The sequence below is a fragment of the Eleutherodactylus coqui genome, chromosome 3 (genome assembly GCF_035609145.1).
Source record: "Eleutherodactylus coqui strain aEleCoq1 chromosome 3, aEleCoq1.hap1, whole genome shotgun sequence".
NCBI lineage: Eukaryota > Metazoa > Chordata > Amphibia > Anura > Eleutherodactylidae > Eleutherodactylus > Eleutherodactylus coqui.
Window position 1 is genome coordinate 269,106,086 of NC_089839.1, and position 24,678 is coordinate 269,130,763.

Consider the following 24,678-nt stretch of genomic DNA (forward strand, 5'->3'; position numbering starts at 1 on the left):
GGCACTGAATGTAGTGAACGTAGACTTTAAACGTGGACTCTTCTTTTATTATCCAGAAACCCTTCTAATGTATTTCTTTTGGTTTTACAGCTAAAAAAAATTCCAATTGATCAGTGTGTGGAAAACCTTTTGGTAAGAACATATCCTTCAGTACTATTACTGTAGCTATATGACTGATTTCCACTAGTAAATGATTACATTTAACAATGTGGCGCACATCCAACCATCTTATACGCGGTGCTGCGGCCTAGAAGATGAAGCTTATCAGCTTAGTTGACCACAGAGTTTAAAGGGGTTTTCCAAGTTTATTTAAAACATTCACAGAAGGGTGAAAAGTGGGTAAAATTAAAAAACAAACTATCCTCCTCACAAATATCTGCCCGCTCCAGCACCGCTGTTCCAGTGTCGGATGTTTCTGCAGCAATCACATGGCTTTCATCATTGCAGACTGTTACAAGTTACTCACGGTCCTCAGCAGTCGTGTATCACTCAACACATATGTGACACTGAAGCAAGTGATTGACTGCGATAGTCATGTGTACAATAACATATGACTGCCACAAGAACGTCCGGCACCAGACCAGTCTGGATGAAGTGGTGCTGCTGGATCAGGGGGACCTTTGGGAGGTGAATACCGTTTCTATGTTTTATCTCCTTTTTGACCCCTGTGAACTTTTTAATAATCTCAGAAAATCCCTTTAAGAATGTGCCAGCATTGTAACATCAGCAGTCACCATCTCTTATGTAAGCAGAACCCTGGAATAAAAAACAAATTCTGATCAAACTGAGGGCTTAGTCACACGGGCGCCGATGCACCCGTGTGACTGAGCCCTTACTACACAACAAGACGGCCGCACTTCAGGATGGACGACTCCCCGCAGCCCCGAAGAAAGAACACAATGGAGCCGATCACATGTTCTTTCTTCCGGCGGTGCGAAGATTCGCCCACATCTGCAGTGCGGCCATCTTTTAATGCAGTAACACGGGTGCCGATGTGTCCATGTGACTAAGCCCTAAGTAAAGCAGTCTAAATTCTTCATTTAGTCATCCTATCACTAGCAACATGTAAAAAGGGCATCTATTAACCGTTATATTGACCTTTAAATTCCTATTCGTATGGGACCCTAAGCTTGATCATTAAAAAGTATTGCGTGTAAAAATCTAGATGGCGTGTAAAAATAAGCATGACACTTGTATGTTCACATTTGGCTCATACGGAATCAATTTTTCTTGTTACATCCATGCTTTGGGCGGCTTCACACGAACGTATGTGAAAATGCACACGCTTCAGCGCAATGTATTTGTGCTATGAACAAGGGTGATTTGCACATGTGTTTGCACGATGTACTGTACTTTTTTGCACCCGCAGAGCCTGTTCTGTGCACAACACCCCCTACCCTGATTTAAAAGGCTATCTAGCCTGATGAGATCCAGATGTGTTCTTTTTTTCATGGAATTGTGCTGCGTATTGTGTATTTGAGCCCCCCCCCCCCCCCCCTAGACTTTTATGGGGCCTTTTGGTGCGCAAATATGCAGAGAAGAGAACCCATTGATGTCAATAGGTTAGTTTACACTCTCAAGTGTTTTGCATGCAAAAGAAAAAAAACGCAGCATGCTCTATTTTTATACGCATTTGCGCACCAAGCGTCCCTATAGAAGTCAATGGGGGTACACAAATGGGCGTGCAATATGCAAGGGAATGCATGAAACACTGCATAATTCCACTGGAAAAACACCACATCTGGACCTCTTTAGATGAATTAGCCATTTAAATCAGGCGTGGTTCTGTCCCACACGCAAAAAAACATACCTTGTGCGTGGAAAAAAGTACAGTGAGGTACGCAGACATGTGCGCAAAAAAGATTAGTTCATGGTGTAAATACATTACGCTGAGGCATGCGTAAATGTGCATACGGCCGTGTGAAGCCGCCATAATGATAAGCATCATAAACGAAGAAGGCTGCGCACATATTCCTGTTCAGCTCTATGGGAGGTCACTGCTTGCTGTGGATGTTCTGGCTTCACCAAGGGACTCTGTGGCAACAGGAGACTGGATGAGTATGAAAAGCGTCTCCCTGGACTCCACGCCACCTAAACTATAAGCACCATGACTCAGTTTATGGTCCAATAGTGTGTGACAGGTTGCCTTTAATTCCCCCATACATATTAAGGAAAAGTCATCGGAACATGCTGATTTAGGGCTTATTAAGACGGGCATTTTTTCGCGCGATTTGCGCATGCGCATGCGTCTGGCGATTTTATAAAACCATGGCTTTGCAATGGTATCGGACACATGAGCGCTTTTTATGTGCTCATCCGATAAATTATAGAACAGAAATCGCAGATCGCACCTATCTGCGATTCCTGTTCTCTTCTCTATATGCGCTCAATGGGGCCGGCGGCAGCAGCGCCGACCCCATTGAGAACATATAGAAGACAAATCATTCTTCTCTGCCACAGCTGTAACAGCTGTGGCAGAGAAGAACGATGTTTGCCCATTGAATTCAATGGAGCCGGCAATACAGCCGGCTCCATTGAAAGCAATGGGCTGCCGGCGTGCGCGGGATGAATTGTCGGGAAGGGCTTAAATATATAAGCCCTTCCCTGCAATTCATCCAGAAATGTGTTAAAATAAAAAAAAAAATTATACTCACCTTTCCGCTGCAGCCGGAGTACTGAATGACAGCTGAGAGCTGCCCCTGATTGGTCCCGCTGAGCCAATGAGAGGCAGCAGTCACTCACCCATTCATGAATTCATGAATGGGTGTGTGAGTGAGAGCTGCCTCTGATTGGTCAGGCTGTGACCAATCAGAGGCAGCTCATTCAGCAGGCAGGGATTTTAAAGCCCCGCCGGCTGAAAAGTACAAAGAAGCAGTTCAGGAGAAGTGCCGGCGGCCGCGGCAGAACTCCGGCTGCAGCGGAAAGGTGAGTATACATTTTTTTTTTATTTTAACACATTTCTGGATAAATTGCAGGGAAGGGCTTATATATTTAAGCCCTTCCCGACAATTCATCCCGCGCTCGCCCGCAGCGTATTGCTTTCAATGGAGCCGGCTGTATTGCCGGTTCCATTGAATTCAATGCGCTGGACAGCTCTGGCCCGATTCTAATGAAACGCGGCTAGGAGCAGATTTTTCGGGCGATTTTTGGGCCCCGGTCACGCGATTTGCGGATGCGCATGCGTCATGCGATCCGCAAATCGCGGGAAAAAACACCCGTGTGACTAAGGCCTTATACAGGACAATGCAGCTGTCATATATGTATGAGGACGATGGCAGAAAGTAGAATCGGGTACATTGAATTTCAACGCCTAATCCATTTGTTCTTTCTAGAGATAACCTTCCCGATTCCTACTGACTGTGTACAAGCGACTTTAGAGCTCATGTCCATGGGCGGATTTGATTTGTGGAACCCGCGCAGAAGATCCACAATTCAAGCTGCCCATTGGGAAACATAGGCGTCCGCACCTGAATTAGAGCATGCGGATTTGTTTTCCAGATCTTTGGGTGCGGAAAAAAGAAATCACAGCGTGCTCCATTTTCAGTGTGGTTGTTCGCACATATGGCTTCCCTTGAAGTCAATGAAAGCTGTCCGATCTGCAGGAAAGCAGGAAAAAAAGACAAACTGTACTGCGCATGTGCGACGGTCGGTGCTTCCGCACACATCCGCAGTACAGACCCGGACAGGTACGCAGGGTGGCTGGCCGTGGACAGGTTCGGATTCTGCTGAGAGCTACCGCATGTGGAATCCGACCCACCCGTGGACATGAGGCCTAAGGTTAGGTGCACACAGCCATAACGGAGATACTTGTTCGTTCACTCTAAAGTATACGCTGACAGCACACATTTATGTGCATTGCACGTGCCATTTCTCATCCATGAAACAGTTAGGAAGGAATTGGACATTTCTCACGCAGACCTTGAGTGAAAGAAGATAGATAACTGCAGCTCAAGTTTTCAATTATTGAATTAGATCAGGTTTGACAAAAAGTACAAAAACTAACATACCGAGTAAAATGAAATTAGTATAACCCGGCCCTGACTCTTCTACTATGTCCTGTCTGGAACATATTTCTATAGAACTTTGATTTGAACATTTCAGTTTGTAAAATGGATAAATATTATACAGAGAAACCTAGAAGATAAATCTGATGATCCTGAGATTTCTTATGACTGAGCGCAGGTAGGGCAATTCTCGCATTGGTCATCTGTTAACTCATCTACCTTTTTATGTACTTTTAGGATGTAGACAAGACTGTAAAGGTAAGTAATCACTTTTATAGTTTTCCACTTGCATTTATGTGGTGAATGTTAGCACAGTCAGACACTGAATGAAATTATTCTTATGTTCTGCATTTGACCAGTTAGGTTAGGCTGTATATTTATTATCGGCTGGGATAAAAGCCCAGAGCCATGCGCCATAAATTTACCAAGCACAGTAAATTTATGGTGCATGGTTCTGGGCTTTTATCCCAGCCGATAATAAATATACAGCTGGGGATTAAAGCCCCTGCTTCTGCAATCAATCAGAAGCAGGTGGGGTTGTCAGCTGTTAGTCACAGCCGAGAACCCAAAGGAGAAGGCAGAAGTGATTTTTAACCCCTTCTGCCTTCTCCTTTTGCTACTACACAGCGCTCAATGAGTGCTCTGTACTAAGAAGTGAAAGTAGAAGTATAACTTCCCCTTTGTGAGCTGGCGGTCACGTGAACACCAGAATCCTCTGGCACAGCAGAGCTGCTGGGTCCCAGCAGACCCTGATCAGCTCTGTTAGTGACTATTGTCACTACAGGAGGATGTTTTTCCCTGTATCTGGGGCTCTTATGGATACCCCAGCTACAGTGGAAAAGTGTCAAACTAAAAAAAAACAAGAAACACAAGAATGTCCCCCTGAGGTCTTATATGGCATCTTAAGGGACATAGAAAGTAAAAAAAAATGATATAAATAAGTTAAAAAAATTACAGAATAAAATTATATATAATATATAAAAGAATATAACCCAAAACCAACGCCAAGCAAAACCGTTGCCGTATGCGACTGTTGTCAAAAACAAAATAAGAAACCCATTTCCATACTTTACTTAAATATACACATACTAATTAAAAAAATAACTATAAATGTTAAAGATTTTTTTTAAACTTTTCATCCGCAATAAAACTAAAAAAAGGGGGGAAAAAAGTCAGGGAAAAATATATTTTTTAAAAATAGCCTTAAATATCTCAGGAAAAAAATGCAGCAAAAATAATTTTGGTATCTGAAGGAAAAAAATAGAGCAGTTAAACCACCACATTAAAGCAGCCTGGTCCTTAAGGGGTTAATGGTAAGCAAAAAATGTATGCTTTGGATCAAGTAAAGAGAATCTAATCAAAAACAAATAAGATTGAAAACTTGATCTGAAATTATGTATTATTGAATTAGATCAGTTGGATGAAAAGTACAAAAACTAACATACCAAGCAGAATGAAATCAGTATAACCCGGCCCTGACTCTTCTACTATGTCCTGTCTGGAACATATTTGTATAGAGCATTGATTTGAACATTTCAGTTTGTAAAATGGATAAATATTATACAGAGAAACCTAGAAGATAAATCTGATGATCCTGAGATTTCTTATGACTGAGTGCAGGTAGGGCAATTCTCGCATTGGGCATCTGTTATCTCATCTACCTTTTTATGTACTTTTAGGGTGTAACCAACCTTGTAGGGGTAAGTATTCACTTTTATAGTTTTCCACTTGCATTTAATGTGCTGAATGTTAGCACAGTCAGCCGCTGAATGAAATTCTTCTAATGTTCTGCACTTGACCAGTTAGGCTAGAATTTCAAGATCACAACACAATCACTAAGTTTTTCTAATCTTCAGATAGGGACTTAGAAGAACATGTTAAACATTTTTTTCCAATCTTTCATGAGGATTTTAAACTCATCAACCGCTTTATGTACCAGTGGAGATCTTCTAATAACACAAATCCGGGTTTGATAAGGTTTCCTCATATAACTTAGGCTCCTCTCACACAGAGTCTTCACCTAGACCTCTCCTCTACATCTTGGCTTTTCATTTTATATGTAGCAAATTGTATAGAGACAGAAACTGGGATGGAACCACAGGGTTTACCGTGTGAGTCGGAGATGACTTTGATCTTCATTTCAATAGTTTTCCATCCTTCTTAATCTTTTCAGCTAGATAGAAAAGCATCATGGAGATAGACGATGGAACCGCCAGATGGAGAGGGGAGGGTGGACCTGAAAATGCTACATGGAACTTATATACTTGTTATAGAAACAATAATTCAGTTATTAAAATATAAAGTGGTCAATTTATTGAAAGTTGACTTATAGTTCTGGTCATGACCGCTATTTGGTAAGACATATCTGATTGTTTCTGCTTGTTACTGGATCAGAGAAGGCAACAGTAAAACTCAGCAGCAGGCCAATTAGATGAACAATAAACCTGCACTGCATTTATATCAAAATACTTTGCTGATTTTTAGGCTAATTGACTAATTTTTGAATTATTTTTTTCAGTCCATACTAAACCCATTAACGGAGCTTAAATGTGCGGTAAAGTACAAAATATTTTCTTTATGTTGCTAAATTGGTTAGTTGAAAATTATAAGTAACCCCTTAAGCATACATCACCTTCCTATAAATATGAACTCTATAGTCTATATCTACAAAGCAAGTTCTGCCTGTAGATTTTCAGCGCAAGAAAGTTGTCCTCCTGTAAACTGTGTTCAATAGACCTTTGGTCTGGGGGATGGGAGGGTACGGTTTTGCCTTGTGCAGAGCACCAAGATGGCATAAGGAGACTTCTAGGCCATGCAATGCTTCCTGAGCTAAAAGGTATGCAAGTAGGAGATAGAGAATTGCCACCATAGCTTCACTTGTTAGAAGGTAGCTACAATATAAGTCAAAAACTGACATTTTAACAAGCTTGCCATGTTGCAAGGCCTGCAAAAATGTTGAATATTGATTTACAAGGCAGCTACCTTACACTAAGGCGACATTTTTCCTTCTCCCGCTGCATACAATAGATCTTAGTGACACCCACCTCAAATTCAGTCAAAGGCTGAAGTGTATTTGGGAATGAAAGTATCATTTTAGTACTAATCTGTACCTATTGTACGTTTTATTCTCCAAGAGAAGTGACAGAGGGGGCCGACTAGTTCTGTTACTTTGTGATAATAATACCGGTAGTTATCTGCAGTATAACTGACATACAGGCACTCAGGACTAATGTATGTTAGCTGGTCAGACATCAGGGGAGAAAAAAAGAACAAAAGAATGTATGCAAAGTATCATTCAGACGTCTATACAGTGTGTTAAAGTCACCCTGTATACACATTAGCACACACTGTACTTCCCTGTTGTTTTTGAAGTGAAGTAAGGTTAAAGAGGAAAGATAAAGCATAACCTAAGGGGTCACAAATGACCTACGTAACAAATAAGTTTTGGGTCCCCCATTAATGCCTGGGAAACACAAAATTTAGACTAGAAGCCCGACAGCTGACACAGACATACACAGGGGGAAATTACTGTCCATCTAGAGAGGAAAGTCGTTACATTCATTTAATGCAATGCATTTTGTTGTTACAGTCTCTGAATCCAGAATCGACTCTGGATCAAATCATAAAACCTTTGGTAAGATTTATATACATATATTTCTCCAGTATTGTTTATATGTGCCATGAAATTAGCAAAATGAGTTCCTATTTATACAGTTTAGTCTCACATGAGCATCACGTTGCTTGAGGCGGCTTCACATGAATGTTTCATCAGCATTCCATCCATATGTTTCTGTCTGTAACCAGGAGCTAATGTTAGTCCTTGAGTCTAATTACACGGATGTATAAAAGCTGCACATATTTTATAAATGCAGAAGGCGTTCTGTTCATCTTGTTTGCACGTAATAAATGTCCATTGAAGTCTATGGAGAATGCTTAGAGGGATTCTGTCATCAGATTCATGCTGCCCAAACCACAAGCAGTATTAACCGGAGGCAGGGATGCCCGTCACCCCATGACCGTTTTAAAAGCAGTTTGAAGTTTCACTCAGAAGCTGAGCTCTAAGTCACGGGGACGGGCCGTGCCAGCCTCTCCCTGCCCGCTGCATTAAGACTGAGTTATCTCCCTAATCATGCAGGGAGAGAGCTGTCAGGCTTCATTCAGCTGGGGGGAGAAAGTGTCACAGCCGGCGCCCATGACTCGGAGTTCAACTCTCAGTCAAATTTCTGAAATGCCATAGTTTTTTAGGAATGAAACACTCCCAGGGGCAATAGGCATCCCTGTCTTGGGTTCATGCTGACCAAGGTTCATTCAATGCTATTATTTTCTATTGGGCAAAAACAGCTAGAAATAATAATGAAAGCAGACACTGATGCAATACTCATGGAATACTGAGAAAATATCAATGCATCCTTTTCAACATCCATCTGCATTGTGGGTCTGTATTAGGCCACATGGCACTATATGGGCTAGTATTTTGTATACAGTATTTGTAAGCCAAAACTATAGTACGAGGGCATCCAAAAGGTGGAAGACACAAAAACCTCACTATTGTACTTTATATCTGCTAATGTTCGACTCCTGCTTTGGCTTACAAATACAGATATACATGCCTTTATCTTTCTTTATTGGAGAGGGGGTTTCCGAACCCCATGAATTCTGTGTAGGCTCCTGTTGCAGGCATTTACAAATACACTCGTGAAATTAGCCTGAGGGCTCGTTCAGACTAGCGTAGTTTTTGCGCAATGCAGGTGTGTGAAGAAAGCGCACCTATACTGTGCTTAAAATCGTGTGAAGGGGCAGCAGCTCCAGGAGTAGAGAGATAAGAACCCAGCAGGGTTTAGGGATTTTCTCATAGCAGGGGAAGGGAGAGCGGAGCTACAGGAGATTAAGGGTGCATTCACACATGCGCGTGCATATGCGTACATAGGTGCACACAAAACCGCGCACCCATGTATGTGCACAAACAAGCGTGAATGCAGGTTTGTGCCCATTGCCTTCAAAGGGGCGGCGGCTGCTGCTGGCAGCACCATCGAAAGCGATGGGCTGCCCGCAACCCCTGCAGTGATTTTCAGGGAAGGGCTTGAACTATAAGCCCTTCCCTGAAAATCATCCACACAATGTGTTAAAAATAAAAAAATATATACTCACCTCTCCTCAGATACAGGGCTCAGACACGACCAGCCTGTCTTCTCCCTGCACTGCTCTGAAGCTCTTTCAGCAGGAGAGGATTTAAAATTCCCGCCTGCTGAAAGGGCTGTATCTGATTGACTGAGCACTCAGCCCCGCATTGAATGACAGCCAATCACAGGCAGCGCTTGGCCAATCCATTGAATTCAATAATTCCTGAAGGAGGCCTTAATGTAAGCTTTACTAAAATCTGGGTTTTATTTATTTTTAAGGATCAGCTGTGTCCTGGCTTGGGCCAAACTCTAATTACAGTGAAACAGGTAAGATACTCTCTGTAATATATATATATATATGTATATATATTATAATTTTTTTTCCTTGCTATTTCAACTATTTACCTACTTGTAGCTTGAGGCTGCTTGAGACCCAGTACAAGTTTGATACTATAGCCGCCTCTATTGTCATCTGTTACTGATTCTTATTCATGTATTTGCATATTTACGTCTTCTCAAGGTGTTGAGAATATGTGATGGAAAAGTAACTGGGCGAGTTAACACACCTTAACATCACTACTTTCTATTGCTTTAACTGTGGTAGTGCGAGCTGCTTCATTTTGCTTTTTTTCTAGGTAATAATTAACCAGTGATTGCCAACAGCCAACTTTCTTTAGGCCGCCTGCACATGGGCGGGTCGGACCCCGCATGTGTCAAAACAAGACGCACCGAAAGATGGCGGAATTTCATTTTTTTTCCATTTTTCTCCACTAAGAATGTATTAAATGTTTTTCAGTACATTATAGGGTACATTAAATAGCATCTTTGAAAAATACAACTCGTCCCACAAAAAACAAGCCCTCATACAGCTATGTCGATGGATAAATAAGAGGTTTTTTTTTTGTTTTTTTTTTAAAAGGAAGAGAAAAAAACATTTAAAAAAGCTTGGTCACTAAGGAGTTAAATATATTTTTAAAATGTATGGTGATTTTTTTTTTAGTAATTTTCCATGTAACTATGTATATTTATCAAAATCCTAATATTTTGCAGTTGTTAATCTGACCACTAGGCCTAATAATACGCTGAGAGTTCCTCTGTATAGCCACATGGACCATAAAACCAATAAACTGGAGAAGATTCATTGGCTACTATAGAAGAGTGTTGTGGTTATGCTTTGTGGCCAGTGCAGAGGTCATTGTGCAGGAAGGGGGGAGGAGGTGAGCTGTAACAATCACCTTTTTATGAATGGTGGAGCCTGTGCTATCTATATGTAGGTGTTGATTTTCATTGTAGTCCTACTTGTGATGATAATGAGATGACTACTGAAAAGTTCTCACCATGGAACAGAAAATCCTAGACTATTATTAATAGAAAACAACTATTAGCATTAAAAACTTTCTGTGCTCAAGGAATTGTAGGTTTCGACAACTGATAGTTGTCAAATAACAGACAGGAGTCACACTTACTCGGGAGGAGGGGGGTATGATGACAATAAGCCCCCTTCTTGAAGTGATGTCTCCTCACTGTCCAAGCAAACGTCACGTTCCAAGCGTATAAGTAAAACGGTATCACCTTTATTCCAATGTGCGATAAATATGGGCAACGCGTTTCTGTGCTCACAGGCACCTTTCTTATACGCTTGGAACGTGACGTTTGCTTGGACAGTGAGGAGACATCACTTCAAGGAGGGGGCTTATTGTCATCATACCCCCCTCCTCCCGAGTAAGTGTGACTCCTGTCTGTTATTTGACAACTATCAGTTGTCGAAACTTACAATTCCTTGAGCGCAGAAAGTTTTTTGTGCTAATAGTTGTTTTCTATTGATTCTTTTGGGACTACTCTCTCATGAGAGACCCCAATTATTTCCGCAGCTCTCCCCCTTTGGAGGATTAGAATTGCACAGTTTCATTCAACTGAATGACGATCCTGAGGCGCTGTCTGGGTACTTTTTCGTGTAGACTATTATTAGGCTTAGTGGTCAATGTGAAAACTGCAGTATATCAGGATCTGTAAAAAATACACAGCAATATGGAAAATAAAAATAAAGAAAAATGGTGGGAGCGTTCTCCTCACAGCTGAGGGCCTTCTGTATTTTTTGATAGCTGTCAAAATATTTTTTATGCCATTAAGGCTAATATTGCATGGAGCCTGTCCCCATACTTTACCTTCCTTTAAAGAGGGCACTATAGTCTTGTAACTGACCTGCTTTAATGCAAAATCTACTGTGGATTGTCCAGTTCTTAAGGGCTTATGCCCATGGACGGATTTCTGTTGCATTTCCTGCGGCAGAATTCCTCAGCTATTAGGTTCTATTGAACACTATAGCTTTCCTGCCGTCCAATGCTCATATGCCAAATTCTGCCGCCGATTTCCGCTGCAGGAAAAAAAACGCGGTATGTTCTATTCCACCGCGGATTTCCACAGCCGGACGTCTCCATTATAATAGTAATGGAGACCGCGAAAATCTGCAGTGAAATTCCGCGATCAATCACAGGCGTATCGCGTTTTTAAACGCAGTACTCCTGCGGCGTAAATCCACGGGCTCCGACTGTTGGCATGAGCCCTAAAGCTATTAGATAATAAAGGGAGATTCAGTTGTTGGACAGCGGGAATACTCGTGCACATTTGACATTTACATCATTTTATGTTTTAGATATGAATATCTTTACTCATTCTACCTAAAATGTGACTTGTATATAACGGTATTTTTCAGGATATAATGAAATTGCCAGCTGAATTACAAAAAAGGGCTGAAAAGTCGTCCGTCGGTGCTTTAGTAGGCGAACGTCAGGTAACTATCATAAGTGTTCTACATCTGTGTGTCATTGTACATACTCTCAGCATCATTTAAAAGCATTTCCTATTGAATATAAACTCGATACAGTTGTTCCTGCCGCCATCAGACTGGTTGGCAATCAGTTGTCTAGGAACTGAAAACTTGGCGATTGTAACTGATTACAGTAAGAAAATGGCGCTGACTGCTTGCAGCTACCTCTGTGTAATAACTTACACAGAACAGACTTTTTCAAAACCATGATTGACCCAATTTGATAAGTAAAGTTAAAGCAATCCTCCGGTCCTGGGAACAAAATGTTTTCCGGTAACCCTGGATCCGCAATAGTGCAGATTTTGGCGCAGTTTTTGATGTGAAATTTGACACGCGTTTTGATGTGATTTTTATGTTGCACCAATTCCGCTACGTGTGAACGCACCCTTAAAGAGTAACTGATAAGAGTAGCCGTCTAATCAGGTGTTTCCTGTTGAAGCAAAAGAGGCTGCCTTGAGGCCCATTTACACGAGACAACGGTCATCTAAACGATCTGCAGGAGTTGTTTGCTCGTGTGCAGAACATTTAGACAGGCAGATCCTCACGGACTATCACTCACTTTTAGCTAAATTCTCGCTCAGTGCTTCACATTCTATGTGACACACTGAGCGGGGAGCGATTAGACGCAGCGATAAGTGAGCAAACCGACGATGGGTTTTATTGAGCGACAAACAAACAGTAAATAAATCCCACATGATGGGTTTGCATTTAGACGTGACGATTATTGCGCATTTTTGCTCATTTGAATGCATTTTGCACAATAATCGCCCTATGTAAATAGGGCTTTAGCAAGACCTGTCTCCGGAGCATGAAACATCTGATAAGACAGCACTCCTGTGCAGAGACTCTGCAGTGGGAACACAACTTACTAAGAAGTGATGTATCAATTAAACACAGAAATAGCAGTTTATAGCAGCTCCCAGAAGCTTTGTGCAGGGAGGTTCATTAGAAATAAAAAGGAGCCAAAACCCTCTTATTATACAAGTGCTATAAATATACGGCGTTTGGTCCTGGGCTTTAAACCCATGGAAGAACCTAGTCCAGCTCGGTGACAGTTGTCACTATATGAGGATGCTTACCCCTATAACTGGGAGTCCAGTAAAAAACGGTTAAATAAGAGAGAAAAAAAAGCATTGTAAATGTCTCCTAGGGGTCTTATGTGATAGCATGGGGGACATGCACTAGATGTTTTAAAATATATACAAAATAAAGAAAATTATAGCATAAAATACAAATATATCAAAATACAATAACAGCCTACGTCAAACTAAACCGTTACCATAGCCACCCTGTAATCCAAGACTATATAAGTTATATATCAAAATGTCCAAAACACAATAGGGAGCCCATTCCTATTCTTTATTTTAGTGTTACTGTACTAATTTTAAAAAGAGCAATAAATCTATAAAAATCTTTTTTTACTTTTGAACCCCTTCCCGACCTAGGGAGTAATGTACATCCTGGCAGGGAGGTAGTTAGCGCAACAGGGGATACAGATACGCCCTGAGGATAGAGCAAAATTAGAAGAGATCCCGTGGGAGCCGGCTGTCACTGATAGCCAGCTGCCCCCTGCAGCAGCCGGGGTGCATGGGAGCAGCAACCCCCGTTGCTCCATCTGTGACGTCATCGGGCTCTCACGATACAATTTCGGAGAGTCCTGCAGGTTGCCATAGCAACAGGACGCCAGATACCAGTGCTATGGTGCAAGTTCCCCACAGGGACACATAGAGTGCAAAAAAATATATAATGTGCAAAAAAGAAAAATGTAAAACCTTTTGTTGTGCGTTTTCTCATATTAAAATAAAAAAAATGTAAAAAAAAAACATTTAAATCCCACATATTCAGTATCATTATATCCATAACGACACATACAAAAAGTTCAACATGCTTTTTGTCCTGCAATGCAAAAAGCGTAAAAAAAAACTAAAAAACCAAGGCAAAATGCCAATTTTTAACATTTTGCCTCCAAAAAAAGCAATGAAAAAAGTCGTATGTATCTAAAAATGGTACCAATAAAAAGTAAAGCTCGTCTCGCAAAAAACAAGCCTTCACTGAGCTCAATCCATGAAAAATAAAAAACTTATAGAACCTTCAATGCAGCAATTTAGAAAAAAAAATTATTTCCATAAAGAAAGATTTTTATTGCGGAAAAGTGGAAAATCCTAAAAAAAATATAGGAATTTTGATATCATTGTAATCATACTGACTTGCAGAAAAAAATGCATTGTGTCATTTATGCTGCATGATTATGGGCTTATTTACATGAGCGTATATCGGCCGGCGTTTTCACGGCCAGCCGATATACGCTTTCAACTGACCAGTCCCCCCATCCCCCTTCCCTCCCCCTCAACGGCTCTCTGCCTCTCTCCTCCCCCTCTGGATGTTTTCAATGGGAGTGAGCGGGACGGGGGCGGAGCTAAGCTCCCTCCCCGCCCCTTGTCTGCAGCCAGCAATGGCAGTGGGTAGAACAGTGCAGATCTTAGCTCCACCCCGTCCCGCCCCCTCCCATTGCAAACGCCAGAGTGGAGGAGAGATGCAGAGAGCCGGTGAGGGGAGGGAAGGGGGAAACTGCTCAGATGGAAGCGTATATTGGCCAGCTGTGAAAACAATGGCCGATATACGTTTGTGTAAATAAGTCCTAATGTTGTAAAGAAAAATCTATGGCAGAATTGATGCGTTTTGTCTTCCTGCTATCATAAAAAAATAATAAAGTTTTAAAATGCAGTCTATGCACCCAAAAATGGCACCAATAAAGACAGTTCACCATGCAAAGTTATGCTTATAAAAAATGGAGATGAAAATCCGCCAAAAATCGAGGTATCCTTAAGCCCAAAACAGGCCATGTCCTTAAGGGGTTAAACACAGTACCCCTAATAAAACAATGAAAAAATTATTGATAAAAGGTATTTAAAACAGGCCTGTATGTCATGAAAAGTAAATATAATACAAATGGTTTTGGTAGCCAAAGAAAAAAATGGGGTTATAAAACCATCACATGCATAAAATCACTAAAGTGCCGAGTCCTTAGAGTTGCCTTAAGGGGTTAAGTCAGTGCAATCTGTTCAAATACCAATACAGGCAATTAATTGGCTTTTGTACTTGCACTTCTGTGAGGAATTACAGATTTAATATTAGAAATACCACAATCTGAAAAGGAGATTTCACAGATAGTTTACCCATTTTAATTAAAATTTGTATTTTTTTTCTTACAGGATTCACTTAGTCCGGCTCCTAATAGACTTGTAGGCGCTGTTGGAAATGTCGTGGTGAGATGAAGAATTCCTGTATAGAATTTGTGTGACATTTTCATTTAAAATTACGTCCTATGTTATTTACTTAACTTGAGATAGATCAATATCTAGTCAAATAAAAAAAATATGAGCGAGAGAGAGAGAGAGAGAGAGAGAGAGAGAGAGAGAGAGAGAGAGAGAGAGAGATTAGACAGACAGTAGATAGACGGATATTAGATAGACAGATATTAGATAGATTGATAGATTGGGATCCCCTGCAACTGCACTTCATCTCTCGCCCATCTCTTTTAGCAGCATCACTGGCCTTTTAAGTGATTCATCTATGCAGCACAAGCCTTGAAACGTTTTGTATCCCACGCAAAAGCAAATAATAAATTAGACATACACACTGAAGACAAGATAAGATAACTTTCATACCATGTTAAGGCCCTTTTACACGGGAGGATAATCGTTCTGGTTGCTCAGGCCCCCGCAGGGTTTTGGACGAGAATCGGCCAGTATTAAGCAGCTTAAAATTCTAAACAACGATTGTTCAGTGTAAACAGCAGTCCTTCAGTAGTGAACGGCCGCTGCTTACAGTGAATAGAGAGGAGCGGGGGAAGAGCGGGGAGAGAACTCCTTCAGCCGCCTCGCCTTCCTGCCAGCTGTGGAAAAGTGGAAAAACCTAAAAAAAATATAGGAATTTTGATATCATTGTAATCATACTGACTTGCAGAAAAAAATGCATTGTGTCATTTATGCTGCATGATTATGGGCTTATTTACATGAGCGTACATCGGCCGGTGTTTTCACGGCCAGCCGATATACGCTTTCAACTGACCAGTCCCCCCATCCCCCTTCCCTCCCCCTCAACGGCTCTCTGCCTCTCTCCTCCCCCTCTGGATGTTTTCAATGGGAGTGAGCGGGACGGGGGCGGAGCTAAGCTCCCTCCCCGCCCCTTGTCTGCAGCCAGCAATGGCAGAGGGCAGAACAGTGCGGAGCTTAGCTCCACCCCATCCCGCCCCCTCCCATTGCAAACGCCAGAGTGGAGGAGAGATGCAGAGAGCCGGTGAGGGGAGGGAAGGGGGAAACTGCTCAGATGGAAGCGTATATTGGCCAGCTGTGAAAACAATGGCCGATATACGTTTGTGTAAATAAGTCCTAATGTTGTAAAGAAAAATCTATGGCAGAATTGATGCGTTTTCTCTTCCTGCTATCATAAAAAAATAATAAAGTTTTAAAATGCAGTCTATGCACCCCAAATGGCACCAATAAAGACAGTTCACCATGCAAAGTTATGCTTATAAAAAATGGAGATGAAAATCCGCCAAAAATCGAGGTATCCTTAAGCCCAAAACAGGCCATGTCCTTAAGGGGTTAAACACAGTACCCCTAATAAAACGATGAAAAAATTATTGATAAAAGGTATTTAAAACAGGTCTGTATGTCATGAAAAGTAAATATAATACAAATGGTTTTGGTAGCCAAAGAAAAAAATGGGGTTATAAAACCATCACATGCATAAAATCACTAAAGTGCCGAGTCCTTAGAGTTGCCTTAAGGGGTTAAGCATAATTTGTTCAAATACCGATACAGGCAATTAATTGGCTTTTGTACTTGCACTTCTGTGAGGAATTACAGATTTAATATTAGAAATACCACAATCTGAAAAGGAGATTTCACAGATAGTTTACCCATTTTAATTAAAAATTGTATTTTCTTTCTTACAGGATTCACTTAGTCTGGCTCTTAGTGGACTTGTAGGCACTTTTGGAGGTATCCCGGTGAGATGAAGAATTCCTGTATAGAATTTGTGTGACATTTTCATTTAAAATTACGTCCTATGTTATTTACTTAACTTGAGATAGATCAATATCTAGTCAAATAAAAAAAATATGAGCGAGAGAGAGAGAGAGAGAGAGAGAGAGAGAGATTAGACAGACAGTAGATAGACGGATATTAGATAGACAGATATTAGATAGATTGATAGATTGGGGTCCCCTGCAACTGCACTTCATCTCTCGCCCATCTCTTTTAGCAGCATAACTGGCCTTTTAAGTGATTCATCTATGCAGCACAAGCCTTGAAACGTTTTGTATCCCACGCAAAAGCAAATAATAAATTAGACATACACACTGAAGACAAGATAAGATAACTTTCATACCATGTTAAGGCCCTTTTACACGGGAGGATAATCGTTCTGGTTGCTCAGGCCCCCGCAGGGTTTTGGACGAGAATCGGCCAGTATTAAGCAGCTTAAAATTCTAAACAACGATTGTTCAGTGTAAACAGCAGTCCTTCAGTAGTGAACGGCCGCTGCTTACAGTGAATAGAGAGGAGCGGGGGAAGAGCGGGGAGAGAACTCCTTCAGCCGCCTCGCCTTCCTGCCAGCTGTGCTGTGAGCGATCCAGCGATACTCGCTCCTGTGTAACAGCACGGGAGCAAGTATACACAGGGATGTGCTGTCAGGCATCGTTTGCCGACTTGTGTCCCGTGTAAAAGGGCCTTTAGGCTCAGATACAGCAGCTTGGCTCTAGTGAACTTCTAATAGTGAACTTAGCATATAATGGTCAGATACTAGTTCTACAGTGATAGTGATTACAGTGCAGTTACCTTCAGTGATAACAGGTGATGTCATACCGGATTCGTGTCATTTACTTTTGGTTTTCACCTGTATCTGGCCCAGACTACCATGACAACTTTTTCTATCCACCGCTCATCTATGCAGAATTTGTAACACAGACATCTTTGGCTCCATGCTTTCCCACCACTCACCATATCCCCACACTAGTCACAAACCTCCATCCTGCTGCTCCCTTTAATAATGCCAACCAGCTTAGACTTCTAATAAGTAATTTAACACAAACTTCTCCACATGCCACACTCTCACAGAATGCTCTCCATGTTGCCCTCTTTCACAGAATTCTCACCTTTCACACAAACTGCTCCCCATCATTCCCTACTCTTTACACAGACTGATGGTTCTGCCCCCTTTCCATCCCACAGAATGCCCCTCATAGTTCCCCAGCTCATAGATAGCTCATCATTGTCTCCCTGCCCTGTCATCACACAGGAAGCCATTTCTCCATCTGCCTTATCACACAGAATGCTGCTTTTCTACCCCCAAACAAGATACTTCTCATATTTATCTCCCTTAATCACACTTGATGCCCCCTATACTTCACTCTCTGCCCCGTCACATATCCTGCCCTGTAATGGGGGTTTCGGTCACCTAAATACGCTGCGTGTAAACACAGCATTTATACACAAGTGGGTACATTTTTACCAGCGTATTTATGCACTCCATACTTACATACAGTATGCCAGTCCAGAAAATACCCGAATATCGGCAAGCTGTGTTTTATATGACCAAAATACATAGTGAAAATACACTAATGTGACTGAATCCATTGAAATTAATGAGTTATTTTCACAGTGTATTACTGGCATTAAAAAGTGTGCGTATATACGCTCTCGTGAATGAGCTGTCATAGTTCTCCCTCTGCCCCGCTGTCACGCATGATGCCCCTTTATTTTTACCTCTGCCCCCTGTCACACATATTGCCCCTTGATTTCTCCTTCTGCCCCATAACATATTATGCCCCATTATTTCTCCTCTGCCCCTTGTAATGCATGATGCCCCTTTATTTCTCCCTCAGTCCCGTGTCACAAATAACACCCCTTTATTTCTCCCTCTGCCCCCTGCAACTCATGATGCCCCTTTAATTCTCCCTCTGCCCCATAACACATAATGCCCCTTGATTTCTCCCTCTGCTCTCTGCCATGCATGATGCCCCTTGATTTCTCCCTCTGCCCCTTGTCATGCATGATGCCCCTTTATTTCCCCCTCTGCCCCCTGTAACACATAATGCCCCTTTATTTCTCCCTCTGCCCCATACCACATAATGCCCCTTTATTTCTTCCTCTACCCCCCTGTCACACATGATGCCCCTTTATTTCTCCCTCTACCCCCTTGTCACACATGATGCCCCTTTATTTCTCCCTCTGCCCCATACCACATAATGCTCCTTTATTTTTTCCTCTGCCCTGTTGCAGATAATGCCTCTTTTTTTCTCCATCTGCCCCCTGTAACTCATGATGCCCCTTTAATTCTCCCTCTGCCCCATAACACATAATGCCCCTTGATTTCTCCCTCTGCTCCCTGCCATGCATGATGCCCCTTTATTTCCCCCTCTGCCCCCTGTAACACATAATGCCCCTTTATTTCTCCCTCTGCCCCATACCACATAATGCCCCTTTATTTCTTCCTCTGCCCCCCTGTCACACATGATGCCCCTTTATTTCTCCTTCTGCCCCCTATCACACATGATGCCCCTTTATTTCTCCCTCTGCCCCCCTGTCACACACGATGCCCCTTTATTTCTCCCTCTGCCCCATACCGCATAATGCCCCTTTATTTTTCCTCTGCCCTGTCGCAGATAATGCCTCTTTTTTTCTCCATCTGCCCCCTGTCACACATAATGCCCCTTAATGCCGATGCTGGGGAGGAAGTTCTGACTATCAGTCACAGTGCAGGGGAAGCTGTGCAGCGCTCGCACCAGACACATCGTGTGGAGGTCCCAGGTGTAGCATTAAACAGCGCAGTCAGGCAGCCTCAGCATGGTGAGGGAAACCTATCGGCTCCCTGGCTTAGGGGCTGGTGCGCAATTTCGACCCCCACAGTTATGCCACGGGAGGGAGGGATGGATGGATGGATAGATAGATATGCTCAAATATCTATATCCACTCTAAATAGTTAAAATTGCAATGGCAGATCTTCAAGTAAGTAAAAAAATTGCAAGATCCCCAAATCACTGCTTGCAAAAGTAATTTGCTTGATGGTTTGGCAATTAATTAAACAACCAATCTAGATTTCTGATGCGGGAGCAGCCGCTAGTTGGTCGCTCACTGATCATTTGCATTCTTGCTGCGCTGGAGAGAAGAGGAAGCGACTGTTTGGTTTTACATTTCTTGAAATTGTTGACTGGGGCACTAAGTATGGGGGCACTCTATGCCAGGGGCCCTGCTTATTGGGCACTACAGACATATTAATGAGTACATAGACATGTAAAATCAGATGTATAATATAACTGCCATTCCAGTATTATTGTAAAATCCTGCAGAATGTTGTGGAATTAGCACTGAATGTAGTTCTGCTAGTTTATGTCTATTTTCTTCACTTGTACATCTTAATAAAATTATATTTTTATTTCTTTTTTAACCAGGAGAATGTAATACAAGAACTTAACGGACTAGCTAGTGCTGAAGTCGGAGGCGGAGGCCTACTCGCAGTCGTAGCCGGGCTCTAAGGCCTACCACACATTTCAGAGAATGATAAACGTATGTATTAAATAAAAGAAAATCTGTAACATGTCACCAGTTGTGTTGGGAAGGGGTCCGAGTTCTAACACCCCTCAATAATATAACTGCTAGAACAAAGTGCACTCTGCTGACCTCCATGACTGTTTAGCTCCTATAAACACTTCTCTACTCTCCTTACAGAGTAGAGTACAAACATTATACTACTTTTACACAGCATGATTATCGTGTGAATCATTTGTTAGATTGAACAGTTTGGACGATAATTGTGCCATCTAAATGCAGGCAGCGAGAGAACAATCAGAGAAATCACTGATCGGATCCCTTATGCAGACCATGAAATTATTGTTGGTCTGCCGCTGCATCGGCCGCTGTAAATATGCAGTCATTCATCTATGAACAACTGCCTGTTTTCTGTAAATGGAGGTGGGCGGGCGGAACGATCTCCGACACACTCTGCCTGAGTGATCATCGCTGGGATGACAGTCGTCCCCTATACAGTTTTTTTGAGGAGAGACAAAGTCAACAGGAGCATGCATCCATCAGCAATCATAAGGGGTAAGTGGGGTGGGTGTCTTAACATCCAGAATCTCACTAATCTCAACTTCTGACATGTCACGGTTCTTACCATTCTAGATACCCTCTACGTACCTAAATACCGGCTACTGTTACTCGCTCAGTTTCATGTCTTGCTCAGGTTGGAGCACAGACAGGCTTAAATTGTTACGTAGCTGGTCAAAAGCACAAATCAATCAAGTACAACCTATAATCTTATTGTGTTGATGAGATGGTGACAAAAACCCCAGGAGGTAGTTGCCAACAACCTCATAATGGAGGGAAAAATTCCTTCCTGACTTCACAGATGGCAATCAGAAGAAAATCCTGGATCAATGTCTCTCCTTCAGAAATCTATTATACTATCTACCCTCTCCTGCACCCACTCCAGTTCAGCTATGTCCTTATACACAGATGTCCAAAACTGTGCACAATATGCCATGTGTGGCCAACTAATGATTTGTACAATGGCAAAACCACGTTCTTGTCATGTGTATCCATGCCACTGGTTGTATCCCATTATTTCATTTACCTTGGCAGCAATTGCTTAGCATTTCCAAAGTAAAAATTAGTGCCCACCTGCTACTTTTGTGCTGAATGTTTATGTACAACACCCGGAATGAAAATGTTCACACAGGACAAATAAATACTGCTAGGTCCCACGTAAAACACCAAAACCACCACCGAACACAACCAAGAGGGAAAAAGGGAAATATAACCCTAACAACCTGAAGAGGTAAAATCCCAGCCTAAAGTGGGGCGATCGTCCCGACAAGGATGACCCCTCGTACAGAACCTGGACCACCTGCACTGACCCCAAGTGAAAACAGGGAATGTCTATAAAGAAGTGGAACAACTATAGGCAGCAGGGGCGATGACAGAAACAACTCCAATATACAAGTTAATAAACCAGCTACTTAACTGAATCAGGGTGGCAACCCCAAGGGAAATATAGACTAGACCAACTATACCACAAGTATCAGCAATTAGTAAGAGCAGGGGCTGGAATATATAAACTCCCACTCTAATAGATTGGTCAGCCACGAAAAACATCTAAGAGAATCTGAATATACGACTCCCAATGGCCCTTCAGCAATGACGGGGAACCCTAAGGGGTAATAGACATATGATCCAAGAAAATGTCACTGACATGTCATTTCCTAACTCGCTTTTTGACCCCTTCTTGGACATTTAATAAAAATATGAAATTGGCCTTCATTAAGTTTACAGTTTTTCTATCTCTTCTACTATATTGTGGTCACTATTACCTAGCTGACCGCCAACCTGCTGTACTTTTGATATCTAGTCAGATCTATTGGTTACAATTAGGTGTAGAGCCCCCCCCCCCCCCCCCTTCTCCTCTTGTTAGATCTCTTGGATATACCATAACAATTTGTGATGAGAATACAACTTTAAGGGGGGCTTCACATGTAGCGGAATCACTGCTGGCTTCCACCAGCGAAAACAAAACTGCAGCAAATATGCTGGAAAGCTAAAGTGGCCAAATCTGCAGCTAAATGGTCCAGATTTACTTGCAGATATGATGCGGATTTTAAGTCTAGTATTTCAAGGGTTGAAATCTGCAGCATAAATCCACAATATAAATAGACATGCTGCGGATTTAAAATCCATAGCGGTTTTCAAAAATGCTGCTGCTTTGTTGTGAACATTTTCTGCACCGTGTAAGGGAGACTTTAGACATCTTCTCCATGCGGTTTGTACTGTAAATGGCTTTCTGCAGCAAAATCCACTCTGGAAATTCCACAGCACTTGCAGTACATGCGAAGCCGCCCTAAAGGGTTAATAAAAGGAAAAGAGTTATATATAACTGCATAGTAAACAAAGGTAAGATGGACAGCAAGTTTAGTGGAATTTGTGTTCTTGCGGAATAAGCAGCACTAAAATTCGCACTGCTAACTTGTGGATTTTGATGTGAAATGAAATTGCAGAATTCTGCTGGCAATTCTCTATCAAAATTTGCATTTAGATGTGCGGATTTTTGTACAGAATATTATGCCACATTGTTGCGGAATACTTTTGCCCATGTGAAAGCACCCTTTGAGGCCGCCTGCAGACGAGCGGGTCGGATCCGGCGGCGAGAATTCTCGCCGCGGGACCTGACCCGAGCGCTTGCAGAGACGAGCACGTACTCACCCGCACCTGGCGGCCCCGGCTCTTTCATGTGTCGGCTGCCGGGCAGCCGGCGCATGCGCTGACCGGAGTCGGCAGCCGGGCGAGTGCCGTTTCTGTGCGAGGCTCTGCGAGCCCCGCACAAAAATAGGGCATGCCGCGGTTTCTTTGCCGCACGAGATTTTGTGCGGCCAAACCGCGGCTGTCTGCATAGGAGTGCGTATTGTAATGCACTCCTATGCAGGCTTTCAGTGGTGGAAATCCCGCGGGAAATCCCGCCACGGGATTTCCGCCCGTGTGCAGGCGGCCTGAGTATCACAATTAATATTGTTTGATTTAAATGTTGAAAGCAAACTCCCATATGACTTATTTAGTCATGGCCATCCACTTTAAGCCTCCTGCACACGGGCGGATTTGCATTGCGAAATCAATAGCAGGATTCCACCTCTGGATTCTGCAGCAAATCCATTCCATAGCATGCTATGAGAAAACACGATTTTCTGCTCATGAGCGGAAATAGATTGCAATTTTCCGTTCACGGGGAGAAATTGCAGCATGCTGTGATTTTGTGTGGGCTACCCATGGCCGGCTTCCATTGAAGTCAAAGGAAGCCGTCAGTCCTGCTGCCATTCTAAAATCATCATTGCAAAATAGTCGCAGGAGCCTCGTCATCACCATAGCGACAGCGCAGTGTCCTATGTACTGCGCATGTGTGCCGGTGCGTTGGCCAGCACATCAGCAGCAGAGGAGAAGATGGCAGAGAGGTAAGCTGGGGTCACCGGCCAGGCACCAGGTCGAACTCCAATGTGGGGTCCGACCCACCTGTATGCAGGCAGCCTTACTCCACCATGTTGTTGAACCATGTACCTTGCATACATAACAAAGATACAGCCAACAAACAGCCCTACAGACATATGAAAAATATGAAATATTTAATTTCTTTTTGTTTTTTTTTTCAGGCATCAGACTGAATGTAGGATGCAAAGAAAATCTCCAATCAACAACACAATCAACAATCACCTTTAGATTAGCATTCATCTATAAAAATGATGATTTTACCTAAATTGTCCCCACTCCTTATACCCCTCGAATGATTACTAAATAAATTTTCAGCATACTAACCTATGGTTTGTCTTATTTCGGATGAAGGTGTGAAGGTTTGGGTGGATTGATGAAACTAAAGAGAAAGGATGTGCAGCATGCCATAGGGTGACCCCGGACATAGGGCATACGTTGAGGAGCAGGGGGGGGGGCTAAGATTCTGGCTTCTCATGGTGGCATTTACCACGCTCCTTCCTGGAGGGACTCACGTAGCCTCGGCCAGGGCAGCGCTGGGCCTCTTCCGGACACCCGCGGCATTGGGATGCCCAATTAACTGGGGAACAGGAATTGTGGTTGTCACGGGTGACGCCGCTGTTCTGGTTCCCACCGGTATGAACATCAGCAGGGAAATAATTGAGCCACAGACAATTGTAGAGTACCTCACGTCCCCG

The 24,678-nt window shown here is 42.6% G+C and overlaps 1 protein-coding gene across 3 annotated transcripts in view; it reads left to right on the top strand.

Moving 5' to 3' along the window:
- Window positions 1-24,307, top strand: part of LOC136621728 (uncharacterized) — a 417,340-nt gene extending 393,033 nt beyond the window's left edge. Inside the window, exons 10-19 of one of the 3 annotated variants that reach the window (XM_066597415.1) lie at window positions 4,242-4,262; window positions 5,684-5,704; window positions 6,523-6,558; window positions 7,594-7,638; window positions 9,404-9,451; window positions 11,838-11,915; window positions 15,164-15,217; window positions 16,912-16,965; window positions 20,407-20,521; window positions 24,145-24,307. In XM_066597415.1, coding sequence (XP_066453512.1) covers window positions 4,242-4,262; window positions 5,684-5,704; window positions 6,523-6,558; window positions 7,594-7,638; window positions 9,404-9,451; window positions 11,838-11,915; window positions 15,164-15,217; window positions 16,912-16,965; window positions 20,407-20,490 — 441 coding nt within the window. In that variant the 3' untranslated portion in view covers window positions 20,491-20,521; window positions 24,145-24,307. The remainder of the gene's footprint in view (window positions 1-4,241; window positions 4,263-5,683; window positions 5,705-6,522; window positions 6,559-7,593; window positions 7,639-9,403; window positions 9,452-11,837; window positions 11,916-15,163; window positions 15,218-16,911; window positions 16,966-20,406; window positions 20,522-24,144) is intronic. The other 2 variants (XM_066597414.1, XM_066597417.1) reach the window with 2 other exon arrangements.
- The last annotated feature ends 371 nt before the right edge of the window (window positions 24,308-24,678 follow it).